Raw genomic sequence first — 20,957 nt, 5'->3', positions numbered from 1 at the left:
CATTAGTGTGTAGTTTGTGTGTAATTATTTGTGCTGCGTGCGTTATGTTGTGGGAGCGATCTACAACTTAATTGCGCCTAAAAGCGTGCAAGGCAATTACTCAATCCAGACTGAAGAAAAGCTGACAAGCGCTTGCATCTGAGCGCAATTGCATTGCAAGAAGACCACAGCAGAAGAAATATAAATAAAACAAATAATAAAATGAAATGGCAGAAATTATATGAAATAATTAGTGTAGGTATAAAAATAACAACTTACCTTATTAGTTGGTCATGCGGTATGCCAAGCAATAAGACAGTGAAACAGTAAATCATTCAATGGGGACTTTTGTATGAACGCGTATGTGCAACCAATCAAATGAAAATACTGTGATTGTCCTAACCAAAGTCGTGTAATTGCGCGATAACTACTCAGCTAAGACAAACAAATGAGATTTATAACGAATTAAAACAGAAAAGCATGCATGCTTTGCTAACTAATAACTTAAATTATTTTTTTTATTTGTTTTTTTTTTCTCTATTTTATCTACAATAAATAATATTAAATGCTGTTAAATGTTTCAAATATTTCCAATGCTTATTTTTGTTGCAAAGCTAGTGGCATTTTTTTGCTTTTTTTTTAACTTGGTGAGGTCATTTGAGGCCACATGTGGCAAACGCTTGTGCGCACACTCACCTCTATTGTAACTCCTGGCCAAGCGGGCATTCACTTATGTCGCTTATAAACTGCCACACATACACGCACATGCAAAATGTATGCTTGTCAGCGACTTTGTACGTGTTTACTTGTCGGCTATAAAATAATATGGTAATGTGATGCAAAAAAAAAAGCACAGAACAAATCGATCACCAAAATGATCAAACGTACGCAAGTGCCCATGACCAAATAAGTCATATCTACTTGAATACGTATACATACCTAAATATATGGAAATGCATACGCAAATATAGATACTTAAAGCGCCAAGTCACAGAACAATAATTTATATTTATAAAAAAAACGATCGATTTATATATATAAACGATAAATTTTATTTAACAAGAAAAACGAACTTTAAATTGAATGATAAATATAAAAATTAATTTTCAAATCAAAGTTAAAAAGGTGTCTAAGCAGATTTTGTGTAAATTAAAAAGAAAAAATGTTTAATTCCATGACTGAACTACGTTTTTCGAAAATTTCTGCAAAATAAATGGTAAACACAATTCTACAATTTTTTCTATCAACGAAATGTATCTGCAAAGGTTTTTTTGTTAATTAAAGATTTAAAAACTTTTAAATTCCAAAAAACTCAAATAGATCACTGAATTTTTTTAGAAATGTTGGAAAGGTGGTTGAAAATAATTTTTAAATTTCCAACAACAAATATTTCCGCCAGATACTTCTTGTAAATCGTGAAATAGACAAACAAATTGTGAACGCAGCAATTAATTTAATTAAATTAAAAGTTACAATAAATAAAACGAATTAAATTAAAATTGTTTGCAACAAAACTAATTTATATATTTTAGATATTTTCAAAAAAATTAAACCACTTTCAGAATTTTTTGGCTTTGACAACAAAATAATTTTCAAAAAGCTTTTGAAAAAGTGATTGTGTCGAGGGAAAACAAAATTGAAGATATTTTTTTAATGCAAGGCCACTTACTATTGTAGATTTGTGTAATCGCAGTTAAAGCTTCAAATCATTTTATGTAAAACATGCATGTATGAAGATTATGTATGTATATTTATGTACATAATATAAACTGGTTGTGCTTTTAGTAAAAATTACAATTTTTTCTGGCATTTCTCTAGCACGCCGCGCTAATTTCTAAAAAAATGTTCGGTCATGAAGAAGCTTATCGCAAAGACAAACATCAAACTAATTCAAAAAATGCTTGCAAACTTGTATCTGATCTTTATTTTTCACAGGCAATTGAGAAACCGAAAAATGTGTAAGCACACCTTAAGCTATCAGCTCGGCTAGTAAAGCTTGCCTCATTGATGAAATAAGAAACGGCGCTTAAAACAAATATTATTAAGTTAAACGAGGATATCCATGAAATGACAAATAAAAATTTCAAAACTATTCAACTCACTTTTTTGAATCAATTTAGTAGGCATTTGATTTAACCATTAAAGTTATTCTTCATTGACAAAAAAAATTACTATATGCATTGGATCACCCTATCAGATATTTTTTACACAGCCTAGTATCTAGCAATGAATTTATGTGGGTAGTACATATATACACACATACCTACTATTAATTCGCCTTTTGGCGCAGTTGAAATATTTAAAACAACAACTATTCAAGAGTGCTAAACGCTTTTTATTTTACATTTGATTTATGAATATAAAATTATTTTTCTGATGTCCGATTAAGTACTCTCCCGAAACAAATATTAAATTCTAAATAACTCTAATAAAAATTCTGCTGCTGCTGGTACTCATTTAAGGGGGGGTAAGGGATAAACGCTAAAAAAAACACTTTTTTCATGAATTTATTGTAGCGAAACGGTTCAAGTCAGTTTATTAAAAGTTATTGCATATTATAAAGTAACATTTCAAGAATATTTGATAAAATTTTCATGTAAAAATATTGCAAAATGAGCGAATGAGAGCACATTTACGTAGACGTCTTTTCAAAAATACATTTTGCAGTAGTCAGCATATCTCAGCGTAGAATCATCTGAAATCAAAAAAATCGAATAATTTAGTTAAAGTATGAGTTAAACTTCCCCCCAACGTTTATTTTGACGATTTATTTTCATTTTCAGCCATTTGGTAGTCGTTTGAAGTAAAAAGTGATTTTTGACGAAAAAATGCCGCCATTTTGTAGGTGTAAAACGACCTTAATATAAAAAAAAATGGCGAAAAAAAAACGTTGGGGGGAGGTTTTTTATATGTAAAATATGTGTGCAAAATTTCAAAAGGATCGGTTGAGTAGTTTTCAAATGCCAATGACTACGCACTTTAAAAAAAAAAGGTTCGAGAAAACCGCGTTTAAAGTTTGTAACGGACTACGCGCGCAACTGATGCGTCTCGGCAGATGTTTGAGGCGGCTCGACTTTATGCTCTATAACTTAAAAAGTTTTGCTCGGATTGACTTAAAATTTTAACACGGTATTTTTGAATGTTTTACTACAATAACATGCAGAAAACAAAAATCGATTTTTATCCCTTACCCCCCCCCCTTAAGCCATATCACTGCTGTTGTCGTACATAGTATTATACAATATGTACTCGTCCATGAATATGTATATTTGTACATACATATATATATACTTGCACTTAAACGTCAGCATTCAGCTTAATGCGGTTCATAGCGGTATTATGAAGCTTGAATTGAATTTCGAGCAGCTTCCGAAAGTACAATCATAAAAGCTTTCATGAAAAATACTACGTAGTTCATATTTTTAATATTATACTTAAGCGCGGGCATAGATGCAAGAGAAAGGCTGAAGCGGGTGGCCGTCATCATAGTCAGCGGAGCAGCCAAGCCTTGCTTGCTTGCTTCATTGCCCTTATTAGTCGCTGTTGTTGCTACATAAACTTATTCATATATATTTTCTTATGAACAATTTTTCTCTACTTTTCATATGAGTACTTAATTTTTTATTTGCAAAATATGAAAATATTTTACTTCGTTTCTTTCCTTTTTCTATATGCTGCATTTTTAATTTTACAGCGCACAGCTGCTCTATTTGTGGTTGACTGCTAAAAACGGTTGTGCTTACTTCTATGCAAATGCACATACGTACATACATACGTATGTTTGTGCTTGTGTTTTGCTTTTGTTTTTCTCCTTCTTTCAGTGGTTGCCGCTACTTGCAATCCATTTTCCCCCTTTTGTTGGTACACTTACTTATGCTCTCATTGCGCTCATTCAGTACTCTTCTGGAACAACTGTTATTCCCTACAAAAGGTCTGTTAAAGACTGTTTGCTGTTGATTTTCGTATTAAGCGACAAATATGCGCTTATTTTGCCTTGCTAAGTGACTAACAGTTACTTAAAGCAATTTTTTTCAACAATTTTGCTTCTTCTTTTTAAATACCTTACCGTAGGTGTAGTTACGTTGTTGTTGGTTGTACGCAATACTTTGTTGACGCCATTCTACACTTTTTCCGGCCTTATTTTTCTATATTTTTTGTTCATACGAATGTATATACGTATGTATGTATGTATATATGTCTAAATACGTCCCCATCGCTTTCATTGTTTTAATACCGACTCGAAACAATTGGCAGTTTTATTATTATTTTTCGTCACCATTTTAGTAGCCATTCTCCGTGTCATTGTTGTTGCTTATACGACATTCACAACGTCGCTCACACAACGCCGTCGCCGTGGTAGCCTTAGTCCACGTTGTATTGCTCTCATTTATTCAGTTGGTTCTTTTTGCAAGCTCGTGCAATTGCTGTGCGTTCTTTTCATAGGCAAACATACTTACCTAGAAGCATTTAAATGCAAAAAGTATATATTTATGTACCTATGAGTTTCTTGTTCCCATTTTGCGTTTATTGCATAGCATCTTTTTTCAGTTATTTTTGCGATATTCTGCTACATAAATATGTATGTATATATGTATGCATGTGCTTACTCTTTATTTGCATATGTGTGTATGTATCTGGACATAAATGTTTCGCTAGTTTTGCTACCTTTCTTATTGCTTTTATTATGCTTAATTATTTTTACCTTTAGCTCATACACAGTCAGCCGTCAGTGCGCACATACATACATACATATGCACATATGTATGTTGGTATGTATATTTGTATATGGCAAAATCACCGCTTAAATTTACTTGTCCGTTTGCGATCGTTTATCGTCTCACCAAGCCACAACCTCATTGCTCTCATTTAATACACTCTGTTCATTCGTTTTTGCTTTATTTGTTTGTATTTTGTGCCAATGTATGTGCATTTATGTGTCTATATATACATACATACATTAAATTAATTCGCCAGCTATGCCAACAAACACCCGTAAGAATATTTTGTCGGTATTCTGTGATTTGTTTCGCCTCGTTATCGCCGTTTGCGTTGAGTTGAGGTGATGTGTTAATAAGTTAGTGTATATACAATAGTAAATACATCCATAGCGGGATACAGGCCGCCGGCATAAACTGGTTATACTTCTTCAAATACTAAAAAAATATACTCATCATCGACCGATATTGAGTAATAAATATTATAATTGACGAATTTTCGTTCCCAAAAATGTTTGCAGATAACCTTTGGTTTTTGCAGAACGGTGCCACACACAGTCGGTTAAACAGTGCGTTGATTATAAAAGTACGGCCAGTAAGCTTGCAAGGTACAAGAAATCTTTATTGCGGTGCTATTAATAACATCTATGATACAACCACATAATCATTAAGGCATGAGGTTTAGAATGGCATGTCTTCTAACTCATATTTTTACAAGAGATCTTCGGTGGTTGAGTACAGGTACTTCGATTATACAGCGCCGATCCACTCCGTATATGAAATCATAGAAAAATCTGTACTATTAGTGGATTTTAGTACGGATTTAGATAATTTCAGATAGTTTATTTTTTAAAAGCTCACAGACACAATTTGATCAAACAAATACTTAGTGCACCTTCATGGCACCTATGTACCTATACAAGGTGGCACAAAATTAATCACCCTATCGGAAGAATTATAATTTTAGCAAATGGCGTCGTGTATCAATTATATTATGCAGGTGCAGTATGCAAACATAAAAGCAATTAAGCGCGTAAAGCTCAAAATAAAGATTTCCAAATACATTTTTTTCTTAATTTTTTAAGTCACAAACAAAATTTGATGATTTAAAGTCCCTCAGAATTATTTAATATTTTCGATTATTCAACTTTCTATTTGTTATCTTAATCACCTTCATTGACTTAGTAATCACTATCTCATCCCTTTTTAATTACTGCAAAGAGCTCAACAGTGAAAAAAGGAACAAGATTGCAAAAAAACCAACAACATGCGCTGCTAATACCTATAGCAATTAGCCCATAGCCACTTACCTTGCGAGCTTTCTAATGTTCTAAGTATTAACTACAATCCAGTGCAAAGGTGCATTTTTCCATGGACACTGCTAAATCCATATGCGCATATGCTATATTTACTTTTTCTAACCAGATGTGCGTGCATAAACATACATATATATGTACATATTTATATAATACGTAGAAGTACGTAAAAGCACCGTTTATTGAAAAGTGAAGTGGTTTCTGAATAAACCCAGTTATTTTAAACAAAGCTTCCAGCAGATAGTGATGTCAACCAATATATAACCAGAAGCTCATATCAGTCTAGAATACCGTTAAACTAAATACACATGCTTGCTTGTGCACACATCCACTCTGTGTACAAATATACGTGCTGGAACACTTGCTGCGTTTAACGCGTCAAACTGTCGTCGTCTATTTTACCACCCACTCTGCTCCGCCTCCTACTGTGTGCTCGCAATACTTATATTAAAGTACGTATATATGTATATTTTTCAAAATATCTAAAGTATAGGTGTACATACATATGTACAAACAGCAGTTATCAGTCTTTGCGCAGTAGCCTGTCTGGCTTTCTGCGTTTATGTATACGTACATATGGATGTGCATATGCTTGTGGGTGTGTGTATAGAAATCAAGCTGTTAATATTTTTGCTACCAGTTGCTCACGCCGAGTCAAAGCATGCAAGTATTAATTAATATGCAAATGTAGGTGTATGTGTATTTATGTTCATTGCGCTTCCCACTCTCTAACTAAGTCGCTCTCTGTCTGTTGTGTTTTTTTTGTTTTTTAATTGATTAAATTTCTCATGAAGCTGTGTTCACACACACACATGCACACAACACGTACACTATATAAGTAGAATTACAGAAGACAGCTTAAAAGACTGAACTTATTTCTACGCTTTGTCTTGCTGCGCTCATAGTGTGTAACAGGAAACGGAAGAGTTTCTGCTATTGTAAAATATTTTTACACTATTGTCTGTGGAAATGTAAGCCATTTGTAATAAATGTAGAAAATATTTAGAAATGCAATACTGCTACAGAATTAGTGGTTTAGTTGTATGTATGTATGTCAGCGGTGGAAAAAGGCTTTTCAAAAGTTTATGTACGTGGGTAGGTATTTATATGTATAAAGAGTGCTATGTAATGTCAGTTTGTTCCACAGTGGCAGCATTGTCTTAGGCGTTAGTTTTATACAACTTAAATCAATAAAATACAAAAACAATGGCAACAGCAATGCCAACACAAGCGCAACGAAAGCTATCGATGTCCTTATGACCTTTGCGACAAGTCTACACCACCGCACATATCCGTATAAATTTGTATGTATTTATGTATTTATTATGCGTTCGCTGCCACACTTCAATATGGCACTGAGCCATTTATGAACGCCCGCTGCTCACACTCAAATGGCCATACATACATACATCTATCCACATAGAAATGTTCAAATTATGTCAAGGTGTCTCCAACAAAACAACAAACTGACTGGCTGGCTGACTGACTTACTCACTGACTGACAGACTGACTTTTTAATTTTCCATCTGCTGCCGTTGGCGCTTGAACTATTTTGATGAGCGCATGAACAAGAAAAACTTAAGTAACATAGAAATTATAACGCCACAGTAGAAGGAATTGGCTGCTACCAAACGTTCTCCTTAAATAATCATTTCTGTTGACCTTTTCACCGCTATTTTTTTATTTGTTATGAAAGCATTTACATACTGTTAAGTTGGCGAGGATATGGTATGTACATATGGATTTGACATTTATTGTAGCAACTCAATTCACAGCCATGAAGCTCTAAAAAAATATAAAAAATTAAATAGGTCAAAGTCTGTAAGAGAACAGAGAGAAACGAAAACAAAAATATAAATCCTGGGCTCGTGGCACAAAAAGGATTTTTTTTTGCGTACATTTAGTGCGTGGGCTAATCGTAATGTACATACTAATTAACACGCGTGCACACATACATATGTATCATATATGGTATATGTATGAATGCGAGTATCGCCAATTTGTAGCATACCTTCAGGGATATCAACAGTCCAGTTTATCAATTAGCCCGTTTATCAATTAGCCCGTTTGAAACTAGTTTCGGACTAGTTGCATCGAGGCCATTTACAATAAAAATTTGCAAAAAAAGGCAAAACGAAAGTGGTGTACATAGTTTACACAGCAAACACGCTTAATCTTTTTTTTCAAATTTTTTACACCCGTTTCAAGCTCATTTTGTCCATTGATCCATTTCCGCTAACTTTAAAATAATTAGTTTCAATTATAAGTACACTGCTTTCTTCCGAAATAACAAAAAAAATTCAGAAATCATGAATGCAATTTTATCTGCAAACATATCACCACATTTGTATCAAAAAACAAACCTCTTTAACTTTCTTCTTCTGCTGCATGAAATGAAACTAGCTTGTTTTTAAAACAGTTATACTCGTATCACTAAACAAAAAAGTTAGAGGCATTAGTTTAGCTAAAAAAATTTATACCGTTTTCTTTTCGCAATAATGTTGCAATTATTGAGGCCTTCACCAGAGCCGTAAAAGGTTATTTTCTTAGCATATTCAAAGGGTTGCTCCCTCAGAATATTACACTGTGACCAGGCAAAAGTGAAAACTTGTGTTCCCTTTACTATACGCAGTGGTGAGCATTTTCCAACTAGTTGAGCAAAACTTTGAATTTTAACAAACAAACGGTAATAAATGGCAAAATTTTATCATATTTAATAAATATTTTGTGGAAGGTTATATTTTTTCTTTTTCTTCATATTCAATATTTTCTTAATGTTGCCATATAACGAGGGGACATTTTTCAAGAAAATGCTCTAAATAATCGCAGGGCCAGCGTAAATTTCCTAAACCGTTTCGTGTATTGTTTTGTAGATTGTGGGAGTGATTTGTTCATATGAAATTCATGACAAAGTTTAATATAATATACATTTTTTTAATATTTTCTTTATAATATTTCACGTAAAGTTTCTTGAAATTCAAAGTTTTTGTTTGAATTTTTATGAAAACTGTACTTATGTATAAGAATTTTAATGTTGATTTGAATGAGTTTCGGTGTACGAGTATCATCAAAAAATGCTTTAATTATATAATGCACTGCAATACCAAGTAGAAAAAACACCTTTTCCTGTAGTCCAGACGCATCTTTGCAGCTGCCATTTTTTGGTTTTTTTGTTTTTCTTTTATTTATTTATTTTTTTTTTTTTGAGCAACTGCTTTCTGTTGTTTGGCGCTGATCCACATGCATAATCCATAAGAGGAGCATGAACTTCCTGTGTGTGCACCTTTGCGCAGTCACTTATATGCTTACATATTTTTGTACATATTTGTCATAAATAAATATACATACAGGTACATGTGGACATGTGTTCGGCGGCAATAAGAGAGTGCATACAAAAATGAATGCAACGACAAGTTCAAGCCTGCCAACAATTTTGTGTCTTGCTTAGCCGCGAAACACAAACTCACTCGAACACTCATACATGTGTGATACATATACATATGTACATATGTGTGTATGTATATGCATTAATTTATGCTGAATTTATTGCAGTATATATTGTATGTACAATATACGAAAAGACACGGTTGGCTTTGGTTCCGCTTCTCCACTTGTTTGCATTGTCAACAGTTACACGCGCCATTTATGTAGCCACATAGTACGTCCGTGTGTATAACGTGTGTGCATTCACGTGTATGTACACTTTGCTGAACGCCTTTTTACTTTGTTTTCTTAACCTTTTATTTGATTTTTTTCTTGTGTTTTGCTTTTCGATGCCTTCTCTAACTTTTTGCTGTCTCTGGCTAACTTCTTGCATCCACCTTTACCTCTCTGCTCCAGCAATCGCATGCGATAACTCATCCTTGAGATAAAAATATAGAGGCCAAAAAACAGGAAAAAAAGTTAACAGCGCCGCAACTGCGAGCCAAAAAAACGCGTAAAATTATACTCATGTGAGTGGTAGGAGTTTTTTTTCATACTTGCTATGAATGCACCACATTTTTAGGCACCAGCTCAGGTATATAGTACGCATGTAAGTGCACAGCGTAGGAAGGCAGCGAAAGACAGGTGGTATACAGAGGCCTGATAGTCGCGCGTGTGTGTACGCACCTTAATTTTAGCTGCTGCTTTTTTCATTATTGCCTTTTAGTAAACGCATAAGCGTATATAACTCTATATACTTCTGTATATGTATCCACAAGCGGAGTTTAACAGCCACATAACCTGGGTATTCTGATCTAAAAATATTTTACCTTAATATTGCAGTAGAAATATCTACTTCTACGAAGGAAACATTTAACGCCATGTCATCGAAAATGGCTAAATAAGCAAGATTCGCCTTTAGTGTCAGTATGTAGGAATGCGCTTGTGTCTCATTTGTGCATAATAGCACAGCTCTAAAAATACAACTCAGTACTGAGCATTCGGCTATTTAAAACAATCTGAGCTACTTTTAACCCGCTGCTTTAAATAAATTGTGCCTTAAAATAGTTTTCATGTAAATATAATCTTACATTGACTTACTCAACTTAATGACTTCAAAAGCTTACGTCACAACAGAGCATATTCTGCACCAATAATAATCACCCATGCATGAGCATATGTCTACTAGGAAAATCTTTATCGATGACAGTGTCATGTATGAAGTCATTGATGATGAACTTGTGGATGATATAGTTGAATTGCCATTTGTCAGGCTGCTGTGCTCTATATGAAGAGGTTAAGTATTCAAAGCTACCCAGTTGGAAAAAAGCTGTTTAATGTCACTTTCGAGATAATCATGGCTTGACTTTTGCTATATTAGTTTACATAAAGCTTCAACAGAAAAACAGCGCAGAAAAGAAAAAGAAGTTGAGGTCTGAAGAACACAATAGTTGTTCGAAAAATGTATTATTGTTTCTTTGAGAAGTCAGCGTTTTTCAAGAGCTAATCAATTCAAATGTTATCAATTTGCCGTAATAACTTCTGCCTAATAACGTCGTATTAAAAACCGACTTCAACATGAAAATTATCTTTTCTAATTTACTTAATCTAACTTTGTGTTTATATAGGCATTCGCTCGTCAGTGCTGCCAATAATAAAAGGTTGTGCTGCCAAATCAATGATGAAAACCAAAACGAAGGGAGCGGTTAATAAGTCTAGCCAAATCTCAATCAAGATCACATTGTTGTTGTTGCATTTGCGTGCAAAATTTGTATCCGAATCCCGTTCATTGATAGCTGTTGACAACTTCATAATGCTTTCAGTCAGCGTAGATGAAACATCTTCAGCCCTAGGTTGAGGATTTCCTACAGGGAAGCCAACATTTTCTCAAACACTTGCTTCCTGTATGCTAATATTAGTTTGCATTTTTTTTTTTTATAATTTGCATAGTAAATTTGTGCAAGATATTTAATTTATGGGTGTACAGTGGCGGTCAAAATAATGGCTTGTTTATTTTTTATTTATTTATGTTAATTTTTTTTATAAAAATATAGTTCGTAGTACAACAAAAATCATTTAACGAATTTTCTTCCATTTAATTAAATTTTTTTTTGTATGAAAGAAACACCGACAAAAAAGAAACTTTTCTCATATCAAGAGGAAATTTTAAAAACTTCAAGCTTGCCGGATGCTATAATGGCAAAACTGAATGAGCTGCAAAACTGCATACCCACAAGTATTTTAAAAATTCAGACTGAAAAGTTTACAAATTTTATGAAAATGTTTAGATTTTTTGAAGCTCCTACAAAGTTTGAAACTTTATGTTATGAATTATAGGTGAGGTTGAAATGGTTGCCCAAGGAATGAGCACACTTGGGACGAAGAAAAACGGATTCGTCCTTTGTGATACCATTATGAAGGAGGTGCGGTGAAAGAGAAAACCGATGAGTGGAAAGGAGAGGGCGGGGAGAGGTAGTGGTGGGATAGTTAGGAGGTTGTATGAATTATAAAAAGAATTTAAAAAATTAATAAATAGTCTAAACTTGGAAATACGGTGCGCTGCTATTACTTTGACCGCCACTGTACGTACTCATCTATAGGGTAGGTTGTTAGGTAGAAAAAATGCCAAATATTGTATATTTTGGTTCAGCGGAAATACGAAGACCTCTAAGTGCACTTTGCTACGTGCATGCATTTATTGCGGTTGCTTTTTATGTTAATATAAATAAATTTTATCTGGCTTATTCTCAGCACATTTGCCAAAGTGAAGCACAGATTCAGACGTATAATGGGTGTTTTATTAACGGCTGAGCGTAATAGACAGTTTCTCTAAGCTTTTTAATTTTGTCATTTTTTTTAATACTTTTTCATGCAAATCATCATAAAAATGCGAATGAGATTCAGTTGTAAATAAAAAACAAATTCTAAAATTCATATAACTATTCACTAAGCTAACCAAATTTAGGTACCGAATATAAATATATGCGACACTTTTAAACGAATTAAATTCAGGGAAAAAAGTAGAATGCGTGCCACAATAGTAAATCCTGTATTACACGTTATAATTGAAGTAATTTTTAAGTATATTTAACTCCAAAGTATTTACCGCATATTGTACTTCAATGATTTTCTAACGTTTTTTGCTTTTTATTTCTTTTTTGCTTTGCAGAAAAAATGATGAAATGAACGCCGGCGCCGGCTCCTCGAGGGCGCCAGCCTCCGGGAGCCAAATATCACCACAACTACCCGACGTACAAACGCAGCAACAGCAGCAGCAAGTACAACAGCAGCAGCAGCAGCAGCAACACATTCAACAGCAGCAACAATCCGCTCAGCAGAACAACACATACGGCAACTATCCCACCGTATATAATACGCCCACACAGAATGGCATCGCACCCATCGGCACATATTCCATGGGCGAGCTAGACACTTTGCGCACACTAAAGAATACATTCGGCCCAAATTCCGAATTCACAACAACCGGCTACGGCAACTATAGTAATATGGTCACGGCTAACGGTGGTGGTCTGCAGCAGCAACAACAGATGGATAATATGAGTGGAATGGGCAGTGGATATGGGCAGGTGAGTGTGCGAGAGTCAACGTAATTGGAAAAGAAAAATGAAAATAAAAGTAGAAACAGCAATAGAATTGGGAAGGTACATATGTATATGAAAAGAAGTAAGGAAGGGCTAAATTCGGTTCGGACCGATGTTTATATACTCGCGCTCCTTTTAAACAAATTTTATTTGATTTTTGGAATCAAGACAATAAGAGTTATAACTCATAACATTACACGGGCGGACGGAAATGTAGTCTTGATATATAAAAAGTAGGCGTGGTTGTTACCCGAGCACAATGGTATTTATGTCGCATCCAATATGGGTCCCAATTTAAGCGAGTTTTATTAAGTCGTTAGCCGAGATATACTCATTTACCTAAAGCCGGGTGTGTGGTGCCGTCCATTTCCAAATAATTCTCTCTCAACATACTTAATTTTAGGCTTTATGATATGGACTAATTTTGTGTAATTTTGCTTTATTTGTAGTAGAGATATCAAGTACAAAAACTGCGGTTATACAGGAGATGAGCGTGGTTAGTGGCCGATTTCCCCCATTTAAAGCATTGAACTTTTTTGCTTTTTTTTAATTTACTGTTATGATTGTGGCCAAGAAACTGTTTATTTATTTTTGTTTTCTATCATTCATGAAATGAAATAAAACTGCATACTTACAATTGTGATAAAACGCGTACTTTACTTTAAACTCCAGATTCGAGGGATGTATTCAAACTTTGGTCTCTAACTGTATATCTAATATACATCTATATTGAATCCCTTATGCTGTTACATACAACCGTTATTTGAACGAAATTATAATAGCCTTGTGCCAAGAGCGCGCAGGCATAACAAATAGTAATAGCATACAAACAACGTCACTGTAAACAGTGTAGTTTCGGGCCTGCAACCTAGAAAACATTACGTTCTTTTAGGCGCGCGTGCATTCTGAAAATAGCGTTACTATTTTTATTTGTCCTGTGAATAAAATGGCCGTGGTCATACAAATACACAGTAAATATTTTGCTTAGATACAGTAGTATGCTGCTAAAAGTATGTCACGTTTCCTTTTTTGAGACTTTCCGTTAGACATTTAAAGTTTACTTTTCGGCGCTAGGCAATATGTAAAAATCTAGCCATAGCTATAATTTTTCGGTCCATTGGCTTACGTATTTATTATGGGCATGGTCTTCTTATATACATAACTGTAGATCTTAGTAGTTTTGAAACCATTTTTTGAAAATTTTGGGGCGAAGAGTGTTCATTAAATATTTAATATCCATTCATATATCTTAAAGACGACTGACAGCATTGCAAATACAAGAAAGTGAAATTCCAGAAATTGTGTATAATTTTGTCTGATGAAAGCATTCTTTATTAGGAATTTGGGCGCGATTCTGCTCCAACTTGTGCTCTTCACTTTAACGATTTCATAAGAATTAAACAATCTACAGTTTTATGATGGCTCCGAACTCCAGCTGGTTTTTAAGAAGCTTTTTCGTAAAAAGGAATGTCTGTTATACAGGGCAAATTCAGTGTTAGGGAAAATTTCATAGTTTCACAGGCATCGCAACCGCATTCAACCGAATGATACGTAAATCAAATCGGCTTTAGCTTCCGAAAACAAAACAAGCGCATAATTTCACGTTTAATTTCCAGTTAAATTCAAAGCAAAAGAATATCATGACTTCCGATGAAAAATATTGATCAGCGGAGGCCTTTCGAAGCTTAAAAAAAAACAAAAAATTTTTTTTCTTAATCGCGAGGCAAATTAATATAACAATTTGTATGCTATTTGCACAAGAAAACACGCATACTTACATAGGTGTATATATTAATTGTTAATTAATAAACTTATATTCACCCCTTAATAAGCCGATATTCACCACCACTTTCTCTTTTTAACAATTTCCTTTTGTAGATGAGTGCCAATCAAATGCATGGTGGCAACGTGCAGAATCTTTACTTGAATGGCAACATCGGCGCTACTGGTAGTGGCAGCCCAAGTGCCACCAATATGAATAGCACGGGTGGCATTGGTGGTGCCTCTCAAGTGGCCAGTAATCCAAATGTTGGCATGAATGCCGCTTCCAACATGCAAATGGGTCATGTGAATGCGTATAATGGCGGTGGCGGTGGTGGTGGTCCCAGCGGCAATCCCAGTGTTGCGCCATCTCGGCATCAAGTAAGTAAAATTATTTTCAACAAAAAAATGTCTCTTTGACCTTTTCGAGTTTCAAGGGCAAATGAGTGTGCATTGAGATCAAATAAGCGCCGGATATGGGGATTACTACAACGTTGCTGCAGTGAATATACGAGTATACATACAGCGTAGATTTTAATTCATTTTTTTTTTTTTGTTTTTTTTTTTTTGAGGGAAACTCTTTTCGTTATCCTTCAATGCGCATCAAACAAAGTATTCAGTCCTGACCTGTCGGCTGCTGCAGTATAATATTTCATCAAGGTCACTGTTGAATGGGCCCAAATGTAAATCAATCAATTGAATTGGCAGGGTAGATGTGTCGTTTTGTGCTAGCTTTGAAAGAGCCTAGAAATTGACTTTATATGTGCTTACACATACATACATATTTCGGTCGATTGGAGTAGATTAAATGGGAATTAAAGCGAAACATTTAGTATGAAGTTATTTAAGATGAATAAGAATTTAAACATGAATGTGAAGCTGTATGCGGATATGTAAATAGTTTTCAAAATTTTGTTGTATCTTTTAGGCGCAACTTTAAGTTTTTGAGTTTTAATAGAAAGTAGAGCGAATAGTTTTACAATCGAGTTGCATTCGACACATTTTTTGAGTACGTTTTTTTTTTTTAACTACACGAAAATTCCTTTCAAAAAATTTTGGATTGCAGATGTAAATTCATTTTAACGCTAATATCATAATATTTACGGTAGTCTAGCGTAAGTGCACTAGCCTGCCATCCCAGAGGTTATGGGTTCGAATCCCACTTAAAGCACAGTCCTCGCACTTTTCCGAATTTACCTACTTTCCTTGTTTCTAATTTTAAAAAAATCTCAATCCTCAAACCCAAAACCTTATCCTTTCCATCCTTTGCATGCTTACTCCCGCTCAATAGTCAGCGCATTATTTGCATTGTGGCTGCTGAAACAAGCAAAAAAACAAAGAAAAGCACACAGCTACACATTGCATCAAGTGGCGCCAGCAAGAGGAAGCGGACAGCCGCGGTAATAGCGCAGACACACACACCTCTTTAGCGAAGTCCTCAACCATCTGTGCAATCCTTTAGCCAGAAAAATGTGACACTCAAATGGCGCTCCAAGCAGTAAGAAGGCGTTGTTCCTAAGCAACGACAGGTGGGCATTCCCAATACTTAAGACTGATAGCGACAGGCTAATCACCTACCCTGGCTTGTCTGCCACTTTCATACGTCCGTTGCTTGTAGCTGCTGCTAGCTACTTGCTCTCCAACGCTCCGGAGCGCCCAAGCGCCCTTTGTTAATGTTGAATAACTCGAAAAGTATTTGACGGATTCACTTCAAATTTTTACATAACATTTTTTAGATATTATACTTTCAGAAAATGCTAAAAAAATTGAAGATTTCCGACTACCCCTAACTCCATAAAGTCAGTATACAGATCGGGAATTATTGTTTTAGAATAACGTTAAAAATATTAATAAATCTAAATATTTTGATTGATGTCCAATAAAAAGGCTCTTTTTCAAAGCTTGAAAAAGTTACTTAATGCAAAGTTCGTATCTAACATTTTTGCTAGTTTTTAAGTAAAAATTTAAGGAACGCGTTTGTTCATCGCTTCTTGGTGAAAATAATGCAACATAAACAAACCGTTTAGTCAACATCTGATCAAAAACTTATTTTGCTCAGTCGCATAATCTCATAATTGTGCATTAATGCATGCGTATCCTTCACATTTTTAACTACGTAAACACTTATCGCCACTTATCTCAAAATTTTTCAACTTAATTCTCAGCTTTACTGCATTTTTGCGTTTAGTTCAATTGCTTAGCTTAGCCCATAATTTGCTGCTGCTGATGACTTCAATCAACTCATTATTGACAACTTCGACACCTCAATTCATAATTAAAATGTTCAATGACACAATAAATTAAAATAAAACACAAGTATCACTATACAAAACGCCGTGAGGCATCGCCAATGAAGTCATAACCAAAAACAAAAAAAAAAAAACGACATCAAAATAATTCCAATCATTGAATATTATAGCTACATCTGGAAAACATATGATTGGAAATACATTTAGACATAACTTAAAACAATGGCATAAGCTTTGCATAAATATAACTACAAACTGATCAAACACTCGTACATTCGTGATAAATAGTATGCAATCGTGTATGCACATTCAGGCATTTAGTTGCACAATCCAATGCAATCATTAGTCGATTCTAAACAAAGCCACAGGCACTGCATGCTGGGCTTTGGAGATGTACTCGTACATATAAATATTTCTTTTCGTTATTTGTTTGTTCGCACCTGAAAATTCTGCGTTTATATATTGTATTTTTTTTATTTATTTTTTTTTTGGTTTTTTTTGTTGTAAAATTAGATGAATAATTGCTGTCATTATATTTATTTTATTTAACATTAATATTGTTGACACTCATTTCGACTGACTGACTGACTAATGAGTGTGAGTGGCTGCATTAGCTGACGGCGGTGCCACCCTGGACAAATATCACGACACTTTGCATGCGCTTGCATATGTATATGTATGTATGTGCATGTGTTTGTATTTAATTTTCCATGCACTTGTACTCTATACATATATACTCCAACATATGTACATATGTATGTATGTGCTTGCATTTACATATACAAATTATTGCCCGATTTAAAGTGAACAAAGCACAAGCGGCAAATTGTCAATTGTTTCACATTAATAACACGTGAATGCAAAAGCTAAGAAATGAAGCCAATAAAGTGATTTTAGTAATCGTAGTAAAAATAGTAGTTAATATACCAACAAAAATATACAAAAAATTTGTAAATTCTGTAAATTCAAGGCGGTTTTTACGATTTATAGGAACGTTTGTAACTAATTTTTAATGGTCCCATAATAGTGAATATCGGGTGTTTTTTTAGCTACATGAGAACTATCGATATCGATAACTCTGATTTGACGGCTGAGAATGATGGACTGTGTAGACAATAGTATTCAGTAGGGCTTGGCAAGTCAACATGAATCGTTTAACGCCAGAACGACGCTTCAAAATTCAGGAAATTTACTTTGTCAAAAAAAAAAATCTGTTCGCGGAGTACATAGAGCACTAGCAGCATCATCGCTCCTTATTTATTTCCAAATGTGGAAGGAACTGCCGTTATGGTTAACTGGCGAGCGCTATCGAGCCATGCTGACTGAATTTTTGTTCCCAAAAATAAATCAGCTAAACACCGACGCCATTTGATTTCAACAAGACGGCGCCATACAGCGCGCTTCACAATCGATTTATTGCAATATTCAAGCTGCCATTGACGCCATACGGTACCGATCCAATGGACCATGTAACTCATACCTACGGCGGATATACCCTATGTTCAGAAAGTACCGGGAATGTTTAAATAAAACAAAATAGAGTTAAATTTCAGGCAAATTTATTTTATCTTCTTCAAAATATGACCCGCCTGAAGCAACACACATGTGCCAAAGTTTAATTCAGTCCTCCATGCACCCCTGGTAGGCCGTCGAAGGGATGAGCTTCAGCACCTTCGTCGCAATCGCTTTGATCTCCTCTATCGACTGAAATCTCCTTCTACGAAGTGGTAACTGCAAATTGGGAAACAAAAAGAAGTCGCACGCGGCCATATCAGGTGAATTCGGTGCTTGCACGATGGTATTTACTTGGTGTTTGGTCAAATAATCTAGCACAATTTGGGCTCGGTGCGATGGCACGTTATCATCATGCAAAATCGAAGAATTGTTTGCCCACATTTCCAGCTGTTAGCGACGCACAGCTTCTCTCAAACGCTTCAAAATGGATAAATAGTGACAGATGTGTGTCTTACAGTCCTACCAACATAAAAAAAAAAAAATATGGACAGGTTCCCACGTGCGCGGTTCGGTTAAATTAAACATTCCCGGTACTTTTTGATCATAAGTATGCCGGATATCATATTCAAGAAATAAATCACATGAAATTAGCTACCAATATATTTGTTTTCTACAACAGTTGTTGTTTTTAACGATATTTCTATTTTGTTTTATCATTTTAAGTTCCCAAGCTCCCTTAAAAAAGCACCTATACAGCTCTTTGATATATAGGTATAATATATACACACACATACACATCAAAGGCGGAATAGAATCCTATGAACGTTAATTGATATATTCTGCACGATAACGAAAATTATATCATCGATTATTATTACAACTTGTTAGCAGCTTGAGACACACCACAGTGTGTCGTGAAATGTTTTCTAGATGTATCTACAGCTCCTTTGTACCGAAATGCTGCTGCTGCATTTTCATTTTTTTCCCGTCTTTTCTTTAACTCTTTAACAATATTTAGCAACAATTGGTAAATTAGAGTAAAAAAAAGTTGAAGTAAAGAAAAATCGGTATTCAGTAAACGAAAAAATAAGCACCGTGTGCTCAACCATTAAAATTGGGTCATAACACTCGACCTTTTGGCCATTAGTTTAAGTAATCGTTGGCCGCCTTGAAGCTGTAATTAGTCCCTGCAAAACTTTTGCTTGTAGGCCGTAGTTAGATATTTATTTTTAACTGGAAAATTCAGAAACCATCAAGCTTATTAAGAAGTCTATACAAAAACTGGGTTGACCGGCGGATGAACAAATGCAGGTATGCACTTAAATTAAGCTGCATTCCACAATTGATTGAAAGGCTTACGCTTTCTAATACAGCAAAAGTTATTGTAAAATATTGTGTGAGGTTCGACCATAAAATAGTTTGAAACCATTTGCGCAAACTGATTTGAAACCATTTCCCCAAACTAATATATAAAGATTCATTAAACATTTTTCTTAATTAATTTACCTAATCATACCCGTTTCTGCAACAACATCAAGATAAAAATAGGAGGGGGAGCTCATCGCAAATAGAAGGAGGAGCTCGGCCAAACACCCAAAGAGGGTGTACGCGCAAATTATATACATATATATGTATACATATATAATCATACCACCCCACAGTATATGTTTATGTGCACATGTATGTATGCACCTTTGTACGCATATACGCAAACTTCTCACCCGCCTGTGCCAACATTTACATAGTCTATTATTGTCACTTTGTAAAAACGTCCGATGAGTGCGAAGTGCATTTGCCATAAGAGCCATAAGCTGAACTTCAGACGCTTCAACTGTCGCATTGATTTTTTACACACAAATGCATATTTTTACAAGTGTATGCAAATTACTTGTGTATCAACAGCAAAAAGTTCACGTTTACAACAATTCCTCGTATATTGTTTATTTTAATTTTTTGTATATGTATGCATAAATTTTTGCTTATAACTGCGCTGTATTGATTGCATTTGAAGCGCAATGATTGCCTACAAATCGCATGTCGTACTTACAGTAGTGCAAAGTTGCATTTTTTTTCTCAGCTAGGCATTTTTAGGCATTCAATTTTACTTATTTTTTCGTCATTTTTTGTATTTGTTTTTTGTCCATTTTTTTTTGCTTACGTCTGTTTTTTGTTTTTTTTTTCTTCATTTTCATTTGTAATTTCAATAACAAATTTAATTGTTTTAAATGCCACATGACGGGCTGTTGGTGAATGCAACGACACGCAACCACTGGACGTACAAAAGCGAAAATAATTAAATAAAAACATTTAAATAATTGCAAAAAGAACAACAATATGTAATTTTATTTATTTTTTACATATGCATATGCATACTTAGAGAAAGCAAACAGGCAGCAGCTATACACACATACACATACATATATAAAATGCAAGAGTATGAAGTTAGATATTTACAGC

The 20,957-nt window shown here is 34.6% G+C and overlaps 1 protein-coding gene across 2 annotated transcripts in view; it reads left to right on the top strand.

The window, feature by feature from the left end:
* Nucleotides 1-20,957, top strand: part of LOC128862596 (zinc finger MIZ domain-containing protein 2) — a 95,615-nt gene that overhangs the window by 63,890 nt on the left and 10,768 nt on the right. For both annotated transcript variants that reach the window (XM_054101319.1, XM_054101320.1), the window contains 2 exons: nt 12,603-13,020; nt 14,914-15,177. In XM_054101319.1, the coding sequence (XP_053957294.1) occupies nt 12,603-13,020; nt 14,914-15,177 (682 nt within the window). The remainder of the gene's footprint in view (nt 1-12,602; nt 13,021-14,913; nt 15,178-20,957) is intronic.

The sequence above is a fragment of the Anastrepha ludens genome, chromosome 4, assembly GCF_028408465.1.
Source record: "Anastrepha ludens isolate Willacy chromosome 4, idAnaLude1.1, whole genome shotgun sequence".
NCBI lineage: Eukaryota > Metazoa > Arthropoda > Insecta > Diptera > Tephritidae > Anastrepha > Anastrepha ludens.
This window is presented reverse-complemented; position numbering and strand designations above follow the sequence as displayed.